The following is a 19,873-nucleotide window of genomic DNA, read 5'->3' on the forward strand; positions in this document are numbered from 1 at the left end:
TGCGCTTAAAATTTCGCAACTTGCAGATACAAAAAACATTTTTCATTTATCTCTCTTTGTTAACTTTACGAATCAAACTGAGTTATTGTGGTTCAGCATTAATGTAAAATTAATAAATAGTCAACTGTAGTATGTTCGTGAATGATTAAACACCTGGTTTACAAGAAACTGCTGATCACTCGCAGTGTCTATCTCAACAGACTAAAGACCGAAAATTCACAAATGTTGCAGGCTGACTGCTTATTTGGGGCAAAATATAAGCTATTCATCATTTTTGTATTAGAAACTGTTAAATGACCTATGTTAAATCTGTGCAGGTGACAACCACTGGAAATACTGGAAAGTGCGGTTGTCCCTAATTGCGTTTTCTGCCTACCTGAGTTCTCGGTTTGTATCTTTTGCTGCCTTTTCACATGATGCATCTCAGTAGGTTTTGCCCCATGTTTGTGCTGTTTGGATAAAGAGCACTATCTATGATACAAATATAGATGTGATTGCTGCTTCTCATTTCTGACAACGTATCAGTAAATCTAATCAGTGTTATTCTTTGATTTTAATTCTAAATCTATGCCCTTGGAGACAAAAATAGATGTTTAAGTGGGATCCACTTAACACAGGACGCAGTGACAGTTAAGAAAAGTAAAAAATAGGTCAAAAAGAACCCTGCTGGGATTGTAAAAAGGTAGAGTACAAGGGTAAAATCAATAAGAATGTAATCATCTAAGGAGTATTAGCAAAGCACATATTGCCCTCTATTCAATTTGTGGTGGAAAAAAAAAGATTTATCTGACAGCAGGACAGAGCTTTGAATGGTGGTTTACTTGCTTGGTTTATACATTAAATAAGGCAAAGGCAACATGGAGGGCCAAAATAATAAAAATAATAGAAAAACACACTGTGTTTCATAAGAGAACAAGTTCAGAGACTGTGGGAATAACAGTGAAGCTGGAGTTGGCTTCTTGGAAAATGGCCAAAGGGTTGTGATTTTTACATCAAAGCTACAGAATAGAAGAAAAGCACCAACAGAGAGAACCATGAAAACCAAAGAAAGACTCCTGAATATGCCTTCTAACCTAGTGCTTTGAGGTATATGATCCCCAAAACATGACTAAGGCTTGTATTTAAAATGTTCGCCCTGAGATCAAGCATTTGGCTGCATGGAAGAAAATCAATGCGGGGAAAAAATCCTTCTCACATCATTTAGGTTAATTTTTCATTTTTCCAAACTTGCGTCCATATTGTAAATGCCCACCCTGTTAAACACACCTGTGATTCCAGGCTTTTTGGTTTACAACACTACCCACCAATGAGACCTCGGACTGCATCGCAGAAACACACACATACACAAACATGCAAACACACACAATTTAACACCATCAACATTATCCAGAACACCAGATGTGCCACTCAAACATAATTGCTCCCCCTCGGTGTTGCCTTTCTGCAGCCCAACACTTAACCTTGAGTGTCATCTGATCAATAGCTTGTGTTATTGGTCCCTGCCCACTTCTTCAGCCGCTTGTCAAACATAAAATGCATTGACTAACCTGGCCTAAAATGCTGCAGGCAAACCTGTAGGTAGAGAAATACCATGCAATGGCTTTTCGCTGCCCATCTGGAAGGTGAAAGGACTGTAACCAAATAATAGCAGGATGGCTTCCACTTAAACCAGCCATTAAGGGCTAAATTAATGGTGGAGCTTAATGGACCCGCACAAGCCAAAGGTAAAGCTTTGGAAATGGCCACCAGCCATAACTAGCTGCTGGATTCATCAACTTTATTACCATTTTGCAGCATAGTTCAATACAGTTTGAACTTACACACAACAAAAGACAATGATCAAATTAGATAGCGAGTTTGAGAACAATATTTGCAGCAGGTTGCCTCTGTGTCTAGCAATTTTCATGCTGGTGCTATAGCAACATTAGTGACGGAGTTGTGATTTTTGGTCCTAATAAAGTGGAACCTGCATGCTCTCAGCTGCCACTCAGCCTAAACCCCAAAGGCTATTATAGCTCTTCCAGATGATTCCAGATGCAATTATCAATTTATCTGTTCCAGGAAATCTTTTATCCTCGGAACTGCTGTGGAGAGGCTGATTAAATTGTGATGTTGTGAAATTCTAAAATGTACCAACAGTAAGTACGTCACCCGTACCTTACACATATTTTTTGTGCCATCTTTTTTAACAAATAAATGCCTTATGTGGCTCATTTTATGTATGCATCTATTGGAAAAGTGCACATTTCTATACTTTCAACTGTTTAGATTACGAAATGCTATATGTTAGTATTATATGTACATATTTTAACAGATTAACTGTGCATTTTTTTGTAAGGGGTAAAAAAAGGATAGAAAAATATTTACGGAAAGCTGTGTAGAACTCGTGGAGGCTGAGATGGCCATCGTTGTTGTAGTCGTCATAGCGCAGCAGGTCTTGCATGGTGCACTCCAGCAGGCTGTCCTCCAGGTGCTCTTTCATGGAGATCTAACACATATACACACACAACACAGAATACATCCATTCAGTCATCAAAAGGAAACATCTAGAGGAATATGAGGAAAAATACACAGGTGCCATAGTCCTACATCTTATTATAGGCTTTATTTATTGTTTCTCTCTTGCCTCCATCTTTTTATGATCCTAAGCTATGTGTAGTAAGAAAGAACCACATTATTCATACTCAGAAGGAAAGATACTGTACAAATTGAACTTTTCTGTATCACTTTAATAGCCTAGTTTCAAATACTGAAGGGGAAAATCACAGAATCCTCTGTTTAATTAAAACAATACTTTTTACATTCACTGGTTATTACTTTTATAAAAGTGATATATTAGTGATTAAACCTCTAATAGAGCCTTTTTATGAAAATTTTATTTTGACTTTGCTGTGCTATGAGGAGTGAAATTGCCACTTTTTTCTGTATTTTAAAAAACAAAACAAAAACAGCACTGTTCAGCTGTCCCTCATCATAATTAAATACCAAATGTACTATAAACAAGAGAATCAGACTCACAACTCCTGAGTGTACTTCCATTCTCATTAAAGGTAGTGGATTAAATATGTAATCCGTCATGTTAGTGCTATACTGATTACCTTTCCTTTTTAAGAGTATCTGGTCCTGCTACTCTTGCATACTGCACCTGAGTTAATTCAAAGATGTTCCCCTGGGAAGACTCACCACTCTCACATCCATTCGCTGTCATTTATGAGTCCTCTTTTGCAGTAGTAGCAGTACTACCCACTCTCAGGGGAACCATCTTTGAGTGGGTGATGTTTAGCAGTTTTTAGGAAGTTAAACAAAAAACTCAGCCTTGCTTATTCTGTTAAAGTTGTTTCTTCTCTAGAAATAAGAGAATAAAAATGCTTCTCAGTGTAACTCTATATTTATCAAATGCTGGCCCATGCTAGAAAGCTTAGACTGCTTATGTAGCATTTATGGAGGACACCTCACCTAATCTTTTTAGTTAGTGCCAATATTTATGTGCTTAGAATTTATTATAACAGCAACAACAAAAACGGTTGGACAGTAAATTCTGGAAATTGAATCCTTATGTGGTTATTCTATTTATTTATTTATTTATTTATTTTGACTTTATTTTTCTAAAATCTGTGAGCTGAGACCCTTGTAAGAGAAGAGCAAGTCAATATTTGATTTAAGGTACAGTTCGATACAATAATAATAATAATAATAATAATAATACATTTCCTGTAAAAATATGTTTTTAGGTCAAAATCTAATGGAAAAAAGTAAACTGCTATTCCAAGCTATTCCAGCTTAGCATTTATCTCCAGCTGATTTTATATGGTTCTAGACATGTCACATGGCATAATAATGGATATACCAAACTTTTTTTTTTATGAGCCAGCCTGCAGATGACTGCAGTCATGTTTTTCCTGTCACAGATAACTCTGTCCTTAGGCATTTGAATTAAATATTTCAAACCTAAGGACAGGATTTTACCCTCCAAGACCATCTGTGACAATAGACAGATCCAAAACTGGAGACAGTCTGGAGGGATGACTGGGATTCATCTTTGATTCTTAAAAGCATTATCTCTGCGAAACTGAATTTAGGAATTCCTCAGGATGTGAGTGTCCAATCTAAAGATTTCATGTGGACATATATCAGCATTAATAATTCCCTCAATACAGATCTGTCACAAAAGGCAGAAGTCACTGAAATTCTAAACTTGGACAACACTCTGGTTGCAATATAAAGCCACAGTGAGATAACATGAGAATAATTACGGAAGTCTAAAGGGCTTGGAAAGAGCTGAAGCACTTTTGAGAATTCATTTCAATCCATGCTGAGTTTATATTCCTTTGGCATCATGCAACCTCTGTCTTTGGATGCCCACATAATAATAAAGAGCAACAGCAAATGTAAAATGCACATATAAACATCTGTTCCGGCTCCAGTCTGATGTCAACTATGGCTAACATGGTTTACTGCATATTGGCACAATGGCAGTCACTGATATCATAGAACTGGCTAGGTGGAGTCTAATTAACACCCATCTCTGATGTCCATTTCAAGATACCAGATGACACTCACTGTGATTTAATTGAGTCAAATATATTAATGCCAAATTTTTCCCATCAGCCCCAGGCGGGAAGGCAGACTTTCTTATTGTTAAACAAGATGACTAAATGTTCCAGCCGTTCTCACTTATAACCAGATCACACTGTCTTGATCATTGGTGTAGATAAAGATAAAAATGTGGTTGACTAATTCCCCACTGTAAGCAATACAGGCTTCTATTTAAAGGATCACATTATATATAATTTAATAGAATTTTTAAAAAATAACCGTTATTTTTAAAAAAAGTCTTTTTTTAAAAGAAATATCTGCCAGCATTTTCTTTTTCTTTTTGTAAATTTGCACAGTGATACATTTAAACTGGAAATACTTATTGGAGACAAGTCCACAAACAAAAACTGTTACAAACACTTATGGCAAACAAAACACACCCAGCCATTTATCTCTTCTTTCACGCAGCTGTGTTGATTACCTTGACACTCACCTTTTCCAGTTCATCACTGATCATCGGCCATCCTGGTTCGCATCCAGGTATTTAAACATGGTGTCCACCAGCGCTCTCTTCTCCTCCATGTCTCTCTGCTGATTTTGCTCCCCAGCCTTAAGCGCTTTCGGTTGCATATCCAGCAGCATGCTCTTCAGCTTGTTGTACTCTGACATGGTGCATGCATTGCCTAGAAGAACGAACACAAACATGGGGGAGAAAAAAAAAAGACATTTGATTAACCTCAATTGCACAAGCCGAAGCCTTTGGATTGTAGCTTCAAATTGGATTTAATGTGTTTGTGTGTTTCCGAGTGGGAGGAGAGGAAAGGAAGGCAAATGGGACAGATAATGTGTCTGTTCGTACATCCGTACATATGTCCTTGAGTGTTTACTCATTTAAAAAAATATTCGTTTTTTGTTTGCATAATTTGTCTCACAGCTTTTCTGTGCAGGGGTCCAACTAATTACAAGTAATCCTTGAATCCAAGTGAAAACAATAGGTACACATTCCCATTTAGACCCTCTCAAGCTTCATGTACTGCTTTTCTAAGGGATTAAAGCTCATGCTTTAAGCCAGGCCTTTTTTAATTCTCAGCAAGGTTCTGTTTAATGATGATGTGCAGCAAAAACTTACAAACCACAAAGAAATCATGCAACCTTGTTTATTCGTCTGGTGTGAGAAACGTTTGGAGTAAAGAACAGACAAAAAATAAGATCATGTTGTTATTTTGCTATTTTTGTGACCCTCCTTTGGTTGTGTATCACATGACTTAGTCTGTTGGCAGTATGCTATGAGAAGGTAAGGTCAAGTAAGGGCTACTTGCAAGTCAGAAGCACAGTAAAAAATAAAATTAAAATTATTTTTTTTATTATTATAACTAAATCTGAATATGACATCCATCTCCAATTATTGCAGAGCAGGAGATCCCCCTCTGAGAGTATATAGAGATGGATCTCACTGCCTAATGTCCTCCGACAACTCAACAGCCACGAATGCTAACAAATGCAAAATTAAGGGACATGATGGGCTTAATAGACTCAGAAGTTTATTCCCAGCATCTCCTTTTGATGTCAAACCCACAGCAGGGCATAGCACTGCCAAAGCATGTCTACATTTGTTAGCCCAGCTGTCACTGCAGCAAAGTTAACACAAGTTCGACTGGGCTGCAGGAAAAGCACGGTGTTCCACAGTGTTAAAGTGCATATTAAAGAAGAGCATATTTCTATTTGTATGAATACAAAATGAAGATTTCTGTTGTCAATGAAGTCTGTTCTGCAAGAGAAAGAGAAAGGCTTTTTTTTTTTGTTTAGTGAAGAAAAACAGAAAAAAGCTTAACATAACATAATATAATACCTGAACCTGAAAATTGATTAAGGATAAATGACCGTAACACATGACTAAACATGGTAGTAAATAAACCTCAGTCAAGCTTGAGTATACATTTGGGAATATTTGCTCTTGTGGCTCTTGATGTCCAGTGCATCATAAAAAAAATGTTAAAAGATAATTTGAAGCTTGTTGGAACAACAGTTTGGGGTCATTCCTGCTTTGATGAATTGCGTACTGGAGCTAGTGATAACATATGAAGTTATGAAACTGGAACTTGAGGTTACTGTGGCCTCTAATTTGTAGTACTCAATTCTGTTAATCAAGCACATCTATCAAGCAGTCACGCTTGGTGGCGGAGGTCAGTTTGAAAAACAGTAAGTTATAGAAAATAATCAAACCAGTAAATCTCAGTTATCTCCTGTTTATTTCTGGAAGGACCGCATCATGCGTCGCACATAAAACTGGCAAAGATGAAGCCAGAGAAACACACGGACACCCTTAAGGCTGGTGACCCTCCTACTTATTACAAACCAAAGACTCGCACAGCTGTACAAAAAAAAGAAAGACAATGCACACTCTTCTTCTGCATGCAGGCAGTCAAGTCAAGGTCTTGGGTAAATCCCTGTTCAATGTTATTCCTTCAAGGGGAATGAGGCGTGAGATGGTTCAGACATGAGGGATCATCACCTAACTGTCATTCTTATCCCTGTGCTGGAAGGACAGAAATAAATTAACACACACATCCCCCACCAAGCTGATTTACATCTTGTCATATACAGTAAGAACAATCCTATCTTTGCTCAGACTTACTGTGGTCCCCTAAGTACATATACAGGGAGAAACAAAAGTATTAAACAATATTATTTCTGCTGCTGCACATGTTAAAAAGATTGAGTGTTACATTAGATTTTGTGCCAGTGCTTCTTAACTGAAAGATGATAATTCAATTCTGATTATTTTAAAGAACTAATGAACTCTTTCCCACTATAAATACACCTTTGATACATGGAGAGAAAATGAATGTTACACCTGAAGTAAACTTGAATGCTGGAGTGAATTGTGCTCCCTTTCTTTGGTGTAGTGAGCGTCCTTTGATTCAGCCTTTCCCCTTCTGCTGAGCACAGCAGCTGCAGCTGTGGCAGAGAAATATCTGTCTGTATTACAGTGCATCCACCCCTGACTCTAACACTGTTTTATTGTTCTAGAGGGACCAGGACTCTCTTTATTGCCCATTTGAAATGTTAGCTGCTTAAGTGACTGATCCGAAGCTGCTCGCACCATGGACGCTCAATGTCCCGGAGACGGAGCTACTCTCCACTGTTCACAGCATCCTCCAAGCGCTTACTTTATAAATGTCAAGCAGGGGAAACAAACAGAGAGACAAAGAGCCAAGGAAGAAATTTCTCTTTCAAAAGGGAATTTGAAAGTGCTGCATTAGAGGACAAAATGGTCATGGATATTTAAAGATGATGATAACTCTAAAAGGCACAAAAAGAAAAACAGATTATTCATAAAATGTGATGGACAGGGGGGACAAGAGAGTGTAACAAAACACAGTATTGTTAAAACAAATCTTGAGTCACCACTCATTTCCTTTTGTAAGGAAAATAGGTGCATTGATTTACTGAATATAATGGAACTACAGTAACAGTAACAAAAGTAATGTTTATACAATTCCAACAAGCTCGAACGTCAATATGACCACAGCCATCATCACCTTTATTCTTTAACACAGCCTAAATTCTCATAGGCAAGCTTTCCTTTGGTTTCATTAAATCGTCTTCAGGAATAGTTCTTCAGACTTCATGAAGGGCATTCAGAGCTCCTTGTTGGATGTTAGCTGCCTTTAGTTCTGCTCTCTTATGATGATTCGTAAGATGAACGTTCAGGTCTGGGCTCTGTGGAGGCCAATCCATGAATGACAGTGTCCCACAGTGCCTCTTTCTATGCAAGCATGCTATTACTGCTCTGGCAGTGTGTTTGAAATCCTCAACATAGTGAAATATGAAGCTGTTCCCAATCATACATTTTCCAGTGTTGTAGATGGATCAAAATCTGAATAGTTTTCAGGATTTATATTTCCATTAGTTTTGACAAAATCCCAACGCTAAAGGCTGAAATTCAGCACCAATCCATGACATAGCCTCCACTGTGTTTTACAGTAGATACTGATATGGTGATACTGTAGATACTGTTGTACATCTCTTCTGACCTCCTCCATACATATTGAATATTTGAACCAAAAAACCTCAAATTTGGATTAATCCCTCCATAAAACTTGTTGTCACTGATTTCCGGTCCAGTTGTTTTGTTGTTGTTTCCCTTTCTTAAAAATGGCTTGGTGGCAGTCGCCCTTCAAATTACAACATTTCTGATGAGGTTTCACCAGACAGACCAAGTCAAATGGCCAGCTGCATCTCCTCCAGTTTCGTCGCCCACTTCCAGCTTCCTCATTTTTTAAATGACTCTATACACCTTGTGGACAGTGGTGGAAAAATGTGTTTTTTCAACTATTTTATCCCTGTCAAACATTGGCATTTTTCATCAATTCAATTAAAGAAATTAGGATAAAAATGTTGGGGGGGTTTTTTGTTCAGTTTTTTAAGAGAAGCTGCTACTAACAAAGTGACTAAAGATACAGTTTAAACTAAAATAAACTAAACATTGTTCTGAAAATGATCATGTACAAGGACTGAAAATTTGTTGAAAAGGCAGCCAGAGTCCAAAGAAAAACTTGAGAGAGCCTGGAGAACTATTGCTCAAAAGCACTTAAAAACAAACAAACAAACAAAACCCAATCTGGCACCTTAAGGAAAATATAAAGAAATAAGGTGTGGCTCATTTCAAGACTTTTGTACAGTACTGCATTTCAGTACAACGTTTCAGTACAATGCTTTTCATTGTATAGGTTTCCTAAGGAAACTTAATGACTTTCTCGGAAAAGTCACTATATATTTTGCAACTGCATTTGTTGGTCTTCTGCATTTTTCTCTTAATTTCAATTACTTAAGTATTTTGAAAGCTTTGTAGAAGCACCTTTGCTTGTAATACACAAACACAATACAACAGTATATCACGTTTGAAGGAATTACAATTAGAAGAATCAAGCTTTCTTGCTGTCTCATTTCATAAAAAGAAGAAAACTCTTAAAATACAAATTGAGCCATAAATGCCATGAAAGCTTATACAATTCTTAAGTGCTGAGCATCTCAGGCATCAGAACTGAGTCATTGCTGGTCTGCTGTCAAGAGTTGCTTGACAAACATTTTGTGTAGAATTCCAGTTGAGAAATTAAAATGGTCCAAAGCAGTCCTGAAAAACTGAGTGCAATTCAGATGTACATTAATCAAAGAAACCAAAAAATTACTCCTGTACTCATTGGACGAGTTCTTGGCTTGGCTGAAAGGCAGCGGGGAGGGTGGGAGGGGAAATCCAAGACATCAATCCCTTCTGATGATGAAACCTCACTACAATGCCCTCCAGGATGTAAAACTGCTCTGTGTTAAATTTATGTCTGCCTGACCTCCTCTGGGTGAAATGATGGGATTATTTACTGCCATGCCGTCTGTGTGCTGCTAATATGCAATAGTGATGGACCTCCCTTCCAGATAATTACGGGTATGATGGACACTCTTTGCTCCTGAGGGCAGAAAGGTCTACAAGAGCAGAGCCAATCTCAGAGGGGGTGACACAAGTCATAGGAGAGTCTCATATTGCATAATCGCTGTTGGCAGCTGTTTAAATCGGCTTAGTGTGAGCTCCGTAGTCTGTCTAGAATTTCTTCTGTGACAGTTCTACACTTAAACTCTTAAACCTTTAACATTCTCCATTTTAATGAGCATCAAACAGTATTTTTAATATTTTTTTTAATTTAAATTTACTGTATTTTTTCCTCTTTTTTATGACCAACACTGTGGTCACCAATACTGTGAAAAAATATTTTCTTCCTTCTTGCTTTCTTAGTTTTTTTCCCCATATCTATCATACTTAGATGCTTCAGATCAGCGGTCCCCAACCTACAGACTGTTTTATGTCTGACAATATTTTCATGGACTGGACTTTACAGTGTCGTGGATAAATACACCAAAATAAAACCAGTACCGGTGCCAAAAAAGAAGATTTATTCATAACACATGGAAAAAGACCCAGTAAAACCAGAGTTAATGCTAAAAACGATTTAAAAAATAACGATAAAATCCCGGAAAACCATAAATGTCACCCGAGCCTCAACTCTTTCGGCCTGGTACCAAACAGCTCAAGGACCGGTATCGGTCCATGACCCAGGGGTTGGGGACCGCTGCTTCAGATCATTAAAACAAACTCAATATTAGATGAAGATAACTTGTGTAAATACAAAACCTACTTGGCCATATTCAAAAAAGTACTCCAAAACCTAATAACTCGTTGTGACACTCTTGGCAGCAAGAATTTCAATCAGGCATTTGTGAAAACTGGCTTTCACATCACTGTGGAGGAATTTTGGCCCAGTCTTTTTTGCAGAACTGTTTTTATTAAGTTCTATTCTATTCTATTAAGTTCTAAGAATTAAGCCAAATTGGAGGGTTTTCGAGCACGAACAGCCCATTTAAGGTCATGTCAAAGCATCTCATTTCGATTTATGTCTGGATTATTTATTCATATGTGTATTTTTTGACACATTCAGAGGTGGACTTGCTGGTCTGGTTCCAATCATTGCCCTGCTTGAGCTTCAGGATATGAACTGATGGCGGACACAGGCCATCACTACCAATACCATATTTAACTTGTATGATGCTCTTTTTATGAAATGCCTTGTAAGTGTCATCCAAGACGCAATGGGACTCAAACGTTCTAAAAAGGTTTATCTCTTCAGTCCACAAATTATTTTCCCAAAAGTTTGGGAATCATCAAGATGTTTTTTTGGCAAATCTGGGACATGCCTTTGTGTTCTTTTTGGTCACCCTGAAACCCTCCCATGGATCCCATTTTAAAATAAAACTCCTTCAGTATGAAATTATGGCACAACACCAGTAATTATTCGGCAGCAGCTCCCGCTGCATCGATCTAGACACGACAGCAGGAGGAGTTACAGGAGGTGCAGGGAATTTGCAGCAACCTGGGTCAATAGCAACACAGCAGCATGAATGATCAGCAGAGTAAGAGTGTGAGCTGTCAAGTTATGAAGACCTCACTGTCTGTTTGAATACGATTAGGGACTGGAGGAGTGAGCTGATAGCATCACCATGAATCACATACCACGGATCTTGTTGATTTGAGAATTAATAACCCATATGGGACTGTTCTTGAGAAGTTATTGACAGCGTGAGCAATAATCCAGTATCAAATCAGTAAAAAGCGATGATTTAACATTTAAAGTCCTTCCTACATTTCTTAGCTAATACATAACTTGCAGTGATTTAAAATGATGCCTCTAGATTTCCTGAGTACGGGGAAGCTGTCAGTTTGCCTCACCATACATTTAGCAGAGTGGATCAGTGTGTGCTCAGGAAGTCTTATCAGAGCCTGTGCAGCTTGGCACCTACTAAATGAGAAACCCATTGCAACACCAAAGTTATTGGCGAAGCGGTAAAGGAGAAATAGTACAGTAGCATTCAGTCCCTGCCTGCCTGTCTGTCTGCAAGCCTGTCATCAGGAACTGGCTTCTCAAACTGCACATCAGCATTATACACACCAGCTCTATATCACTTACCAAACACCACCCAGCCCCCTCCACCATGGTATGACTAACAGGCACATGCAAAGTTCAGTATACGGGTCCAACAACCGTCTCCCCGTTGGTTTTGTTTTCGTTGCGAAACACGTAAAAGCGTAGGAAAGTAATTGTTCTCATTATTGCTTTTCTTGCTGCTTTTATTTTAATAATTAGTGTTTAGAAAAAGCCCGCTGAGTCCCCGTTAAAGTGCAGCAGCAGGTACGGCTTTATTGTTATTCTCTTTCTGAAATCAAGGTTGTGAGACAATTCTCGATCTGTACTAATTAGTCAATTAACAAAGTGAATTGCATAGAGGTGCTTTTTTATTCAGATATGCAGGTTGTTTGTTTTGATAATTTTTCAGTTATTGTGTCGATGGAAATACACAAATTCTTTACTAATGACTTTGGTTGTTTTGTTAGATAGCGTGGAATTCATAAGGCTTCATACTAAATGCTGCATATTGTTCACAATGGCAGCAGCTGCTGAGTGAGTTAGCTTTAAAGCAGCAGAGAGCTAACAGCTGAATCATCATGAGTGAAATAATAGAACAACCCTTATTATGATAACTCTGACTCTTCTTTCATGACTTTCATCCATTCTGTGCCTTGGGTAAGACTGGAAACTCAGAGATCATTTAGTGTCTTCATAGTCTACAAGTGGTAGGATTTCATTTTCTTTTAAATGAGTCACTCCTTGCAGAAAGGGGAAAAAAAGTTGCTTGACATGGATGTATTTGAATAAGCAACAACCTTAGTGATGATTTTCCATCCCAAGCAGACTCAGTTAACAGTTTTCCTTTTACTATTTGTGTGTGTATGTGATTATGTCGCTGTAACTTTGACCCAATTTGGGGTCAGATTTACTAAGCAGGAAGAATGCTGAAAATGCAAATGCCTCTTTTTGTATTTGCATGAATGCGCAAAAGCAAAAAGGCAGCAAAGTGAGTGGAAGATTTATTTTGGCACTCTACTAACAATATACAGTAACTACAGGTGAAGCCAGTCAATAATGATGACCACAATTTATCAAGAGCAGTGTTAATTATCTGATCACAAGTAAAGAGATTTAATGAGCGAGTCTGTAATCTACTAATAAAAACAAGTCATTATAGTCACAGGTTTCTCTACAGAAATACTCAGATAAGTGTGAGGCAGCTGAATACCTTTGGATTTGCAAAATTGCATTTGTAATGGTAACTTTTCAGAATTAATAACAGGTAACAATTAGACATGTGGTCTTGAGGTTATTGAGTGGTCAGTAAGTACTGTATGTTTTCCTGCTTTGGAGATTGACTATAAGCTGCCTATAACTTATCTGACAAGAATATTTCTATACATAATTATCATGTAACACATAGAGAACAACTAAACCAAACAGTTTGTTTAGTACACAGTCAACAGCAACAGCACAAACAATATTCACATCCTCAATGGCACAGAGAGACTATAAATACAGTTGCACTTACACCCTCAGTCCTAGCGGGGCGGATTTAGTCCACGAAAATAATTACCAAGCCCTTGCTCATGCTAATAGACTGCGACTAGGAACAAGCTTAGGCGTTGATTACATTTTTACCATCCATCCTCCTCTATCCCCCACACCTGCAGTGTAAGTTACAGTAATCTCAAGCCCTTTCATAGCCCTTGCTGAGGCCTGCAAGCTGCTGCCTGATGATCCCATGAGTATACAGATTTTAAATTGCCTGAATGAGGGGGGGACCGGAGGAAATGGCTGCCTGTGGGTATATGTGGCCCAAGTGAACCCCACTGACAACAGACAACCCTGAACTAACATTACCCTCCCCAAATACTGCAGTGACCTTGAGGCGAGAGTTTTTACGATCTAGACTGAATGAAAGAAAAAGTGGGAGGTAGAAAGTTGAAAGCTGCTAAGTAAACAAACTCTTGGTTCTCAAGATCTCCATTACTGTTTTATGACTACATTTAAGTTGTAGAGAAGAAAGTGGAAGTAGTTCCTGTGTGTGTGTCCTCTATACATGCTAATTACGTCCACACTATTGTTTTCAGTCGTTTTCACAGAGTTGTGCGTCCACATTGAAACAGCCGAAAACGCTTACGATCCAGTACTGCGCATGCGTGAAATGCAAGACGATTTGACTTGCATCATTTCTGTCAGCCGTTTATTTACTTTCCGGCTCGTTGAAACGTCGCGGCAAAAGATTGAGGAAAAGCACTGAGTTTTTTTTAAATGGACTAACAATGAGGTGGAGTTGTTGCTGCGAATAACGCAAAAGTACAAAGTTGCAAAAGCGATTGAGAATTAAAGAATTTGAAGAAAAGATATCTGGAGCATGTACAGATTGATATTAATCTTTAATAGGGCTGTCAAAATTGAGAGCAAACAAAACAACTGCTGTTTAATGCCCTCCACTATCTTGGTTTAATTGGTCACATGACTGCATCACATGACTAAAATCCGTCATCGTTTTCAAAAAGTCTGTGCGTTCACTGTCCACACTGCAAAAAATGTATCAGTTTTCAAGAGCGTTTTCAAAACGCTGCGTTTTTCTTGTCCGAAAACGCCGTCTCAGTGTGAACAGAAGGGCAAAGCGGAGAGAAAACGATGTGTTATCAAACAAAAACGTATTAGTGTGGACATGGCATAAATTTTGTGGCAGTAATAACACTGGGCCGTCTCTTTTGATCTTTACAGACAAAGCAAGCAGGTCTGATTTTATTAATGCTACCAAGCAGTGGGAATGAACCATAACATCACTGGATGTCTTTACCAAGTCATTAAAATTAAAGATTGCAAAGCAGCACAGTTAAGAATACTTAGTTAGCAGGTAAGAAAGAAATGCACTACATAAAGCAGAGTGAGTGGTGCATGCAGATAAAACTATAGGAAACTTACAACTTTCAAGGCCAACTCAACACTCAACACTCAGTAGCACTGAGTATGAAGAAAGACTTCAAATGTCTAATGGCAATGAGGATGTATCGTGCCTTCTAAGTTTCATCAACTATGTAGTTGGCAGGTGTGAGTAATTTTCCACATGCATGTGTAGATCAATGCCGGATTATACTGACATGGATGTACAGTGAGAACACTTCTTTTATTCTTTTGCTTCAGTGAACGAGAAAAAAGGTTCATCCCTTTTATCTAAGTTTTCCTTTCATCTAATTTCTGTCTGTGCATGTATATGCCTTGAGAAGACTTCATCTTTCGTTCTGCTTTTTTTCCTCTTTAGGTCATAACTTTCCTGCAGTGGTAAAGGCTGAAGAATTTTGTGTGGGAGTCTCTTGACAGGAGATTCTGTCTTTTCTTTTTCTGTGCAAACGTAGCAGCTTCAGCACTAGACATCAACTGCTGCTGAAAGTGCAATCATGACAACAAACTATAAAATAGTGTATAGTTGTACTTTATCAGACTTTTTCTTTTTAAACCTAGCTCTTTGTTTAAAATACAGACTATTTAAGGTTATTATTTTGAATTAATTGTTTTAGACATTTCGAACAAAAAAAAAAGGAAATATGTGCCTTTAATTTTAATAAAAAGTCATTGTATAAGCATTGTTTTCCCAAGAGGCTAGATGAATTGGTTAGCACTATTTGAGCCTCTACAGTCATGCAATAGCTATAGCATTTTCATTACCATCAAATGAAGCAAACATGGAGGGCTCATTTCAACTTTTATGACAGCCCTCAATTATAATGAGTATGTTTTCCCCTGAGTTAATGAGAGACAGTGCAATCAGTTCATAACATGGGCATTTATTTTCCTCTCAATAATTACTTACAGTAATTTGGTACATAAAGATATTTTGTCCCCTCTTTTCATTCTTTAAGTTCGTTGCTGGGTCATTGGGCACAGCTGATTGCATACTCTGCTGAAAAACAAATGCTGTAGGTTAGAAATTGTTCAGCATTTCAGTGACTGGCTTCCACAATAAAAGTCACAGAAAAAAAGGCTGTAGCCACTTTTTTTTATCTTCAGAAGACTTTTGTTTTTTTGGCTAATCCCAGCAAATATACCTTTACCTTGCCATAGTACTAATAAGTACTATAATAAAACAGTTCGGTGTGATTTTTGCCATGAATCCAATCCTGACTCCAATCCTGTCTAATCATTTAATAAAATCATGATTTATAGTTTATACCAACAAAATGTTCATCATTTCACATTTCCTCTTTCTCCCTAAAATATCCACTTTTGGAAATTAATGTTTGATGATGTTTTAAGAACTCAAAATAAATGGCAACAATTAAGAACTGGCAACAACCTTCCTGTCTTGTCGGGTCAAATCTGACTGATTCAGAACTTACAATACTCATAAATATTGTGTTTTACATCTGATTGCCTCAAGGCCTTATGACATTCTTCACACTATGCACTTGAACATATAACAGTGATGATCATGGGACAAAAGGCTGCAAGTTGCTGAGCCATGCTGCATTTCACAGATATGCTATTTGGAGATGTTACTATACACAGTCGAGAGTTTGTCACCTTCAGTTCTTTCAGCTCACTGTGGGACAGTCCTTGCATGTCATATTTAACCAAAAATTCCCAAATCCTGTTAAATTGATCTGTTTTATTGAAAAACAGAATCGCTAACAAAGACGTGAGTAGTGTTTTGGATTACCTACAAGTCCGTTACAATAGAGGAACTTGTAGGTATATTTAAGTTTTTAATCTGAAGCACCAAGAGTAGAAACGGTTTGGATTGTACATTTGTACAAAAACAGTACAAAGAGCTGAACACTAGGAAATGTTTAGCAACAGAGCATACTGCCTATCATTTGGGTAAGGTTTTGCTTGTTAAGATGGCTTGTATTTATGAATTTATGTACCATGCCTACTGGAACATTAGGAAATTGAGTTTCTTCAAATCATTTTAATCATATTCTGGGCAATTTCTGGGTAATGACATATTGTTTTGACCCTAATATTCTACGTTTTAGAAGGCGTTGAAATACATCAAACAGAACAAGAGGTCGATGCATTTGACAAAGCTGTTTGCCCCAAGGTACACTGGCAGTGGAAGTGAACCGATACGGCCTCATTAGAGGTTTACAACTGGTGTCCTCTTCTCTGCTAGCAGGTTGTAATAGTGGCACAGTAGGCCATTAAGCACAAAACAGAAACTAATGAAGGAGGAAATTAACAAAACACAAACAAATACACATGTACTGTATTTTCCAAATTCCCTCCATGGGTATGTTGATATGGGTTTCCTGTTTGCACACTGCCTCCTTGGTTCATTATGTAAGGATATCTCGGTCACACTCATCTGCTACCATTGGGGAGAAGCTTTCAAAACCAAACAGGGGAAAAAAGAAACATGTTTTATGTAGTTAACCAATAACAATGAGGTGACCTGGATAGACTGAGAGTTGACCTTTTGGATACCAAACTATTTATGGAAATGACCAAAGAGTAAATTTATTACTGGACAGGGCATAAACATGTAGCCTGTTCAACGCTCTGTCTCCTTAGAGAATAACAGCTAAAAATGGGGACTTTTAGTTTTCTTAAATTTCTTAACTGTGCTCCTTGTGGATTCATGGAGTATAAAAGACTATCAGAGATGAACGGCTTTGTGACATGATATGAAAACGGTGGGCAGCTGGTCTTTCAGTCGGCAGATTGTCAGCTGGAATGACATGTTTCAAAGCCTGTGATCCACAGCTATTTAAATACTCATTGGCTTTTTGGCCCTCTGGATGCTGGGCCAAGGCGCCATATCCTTCCCCTCATGCCCAAGATTGTCACTAACCACAGGCAAACAGAATGAGCTGCCTCTGAGCTCCCATGTGTTGATTTATTTTATGTCACGTCTTGCAGCTCTCAAATAAATTTCTGCTCTACTCAAGTCATGTGATTTTTTCCCCTCCCCTTCACAGAATACATTATAATATATTTAAGGAGTGAATGAGAGGCAAAGAGCTACGTAGTTAAGATCTGTTTACGAAATTGGCCTTTTTAGGCAGTCTTACTGGAAGTTATTAGTCATATCCCACTGCGTAAAGTCATGTCATATTGACGTCCAGGTTGGGTCATAATTGGACGTCCAAATTGTGGACCTACTTTGTCCATTGGCCATGGACCAACATACCCAATATATACATGACCTTTGTGTCTATTCGACATTCAATGTTTAGTGGGATAAGACTGACTTTTTAAATAAAGTAACCATAAAAACTCGATAGTTTGCTTTCACACTGAATATAAAAAAGGCAAATAGGTTTGAGGAAGACGAGTAAGTAAGTACGTAAACCAGCAAGTGAAAGTTAGAAAAGAGCTCCAAACTGTATAACAGCCACCTAAACTTTCAGTGTGGGAGTGACTGAATTAATAAATGTATATGTGAAGGAATTATGTTAAGAATGTGTTTCTTGTATAAAAGAGACTTGAGTCATGTTGAGCTACTGACAAGAAACACACAAAAAAGCATGGGAGTATTAACTGCGAGAACCTATTCACATATGAATATGAAGCACATTTAGGCCAGTTGGTCACATGTACAGTACTGCATAGTACAGTACTCTGTGTCTCAGTGTACCCTGGAGTACTCCCACGTGTAGCAATGACGAATTTGAGAGCATAAGAGAAACACAGTTCATCACTGTGCTTTCTTTAATTACCAAAGCCCCAGTGCATAATGATTTATGGTGGTTAAGCCCAGTCTCTTTAAAAAACACCAGCAAAGAGAAAGTAATTAAATTCAGTCATATCAAGACTGCTGCAATTTAAAAGGTGTAAATCATTTTTACATTCTGACATTAGATGAGTACATGTTCCAAATGTTCAAATTTTCTTGATTTGTTAAGCTATGTCTTAAGTACATAAATATTTACATTGTCTGGCCATCAACGGATGAGAAAACCGATAATAAAATAATAAATAAATAATATCTGTATACAGGATTTGTAGCTTCTAGCAGCAACTGACTAACTAGACTTTACACAGAGACCTGAAAATAAGGAATCAGCTTTGTCTCAACATTTGTTTGCCAGTGCCACTAAAACGTACCAATTCCCTTGTTAAAACTTGTTTGTTTAATCCATACAAAAAATTCAATGCAAAATGTCAAAAATCAATTTTATTGAGATTCATGTACCGTGATACTTAAGTAATAAATAACTCACAGAATTAATTAGAATATGAGTATGAGTTTTAAGATAATATAGCCCTGTGTCAGACTGGCGACCTATCCAGGGTGCACCCTGCCTCTCACTTGGTGGTAGCTGGGATAGGCTCCAGTCCCCCCATGACCCTGATAAGGATAGGCGGAAGAGAAAGGATAGGTGGATGGTATGTTACTAAAGCAGAATTAACCAAGGATGTATCCTTGAACTCAGGTTCACAGTTTTTTTTAAACGTGTAATGCTGATGAAGCAATTAATCCACGGAGATTCAATTAATTTAGATTGCTAGTTTAACTGAAAATTATTATAAAAATAATCATTGCACATGAATCAGCTACATTGATTTAATACTATAACTAAAATTTGTTATAATTTAATTAAAAATAATAAGTGCACAGTGTGATTTATTTCTGATTTATTAATGTGATATACATTAGTTGACTTAAGTTCATGTTAATTTCAGGTATATTGTACTTTAAATGTGTGAGCAAAGATTTTTACTTGAAAGCTTGTAAAAAAAATCACCTTGTCTTTGTTTTCTTAGAAGAGATAATGATATAATCGTTAGTTTTAAAGTGCTGTAAAAGTCACAGTTATGTGGTGTCTCTTTAAGACAACCTAAGTTAATGTATGTGCCACTGCTCTCTGTTGAGTGTGAGAGAAACGTGCTTGCACATGGACAGATGGACTGAGATGGGCCTCATA

The 19,873-nt window shown here is 37.7% G+C and overlaps 1 protein-coding gene across 1 annotated transcript in view; it reads right to left on the reverse strand.

The window, feature by feature from the left end:
- The window catches only part of fstl4 (follistatin-like 4), a 214,188-nt gene that overhangs the window by 76,602 nt on the left and 117,713 nt on the right, over positions 1-19,873 (reverse strand). Inside the window, 3 exon segments of the mRNA XM_085175331.1 lie at positions 2,368-2,488; positions 5,030-5,052; positions 5,055-5,219. Of these exon segments, the coding sequence (XP_085031457.1) occupies positions 2,368-2,488; positions 5,030-5,052; positions 5,055-5,219 (309 nt within the window).

Source organism: Neolamprologus multifasciatus, chromosome 10 (genome assembly GCF_963576455.1).
Source record: "Neolamprologus multifasciatus chromosome 10, fNeoMul1.2, whole genome shotgun sequence".
Classification (NCBI taxonomy): domain Eukaryota; kingdom Metazoa; phylum Chordata; class Actinopteri; order Cichliformes; family Cichlidae; genus Neolamprologus; species Neolamprologus multifasciatus.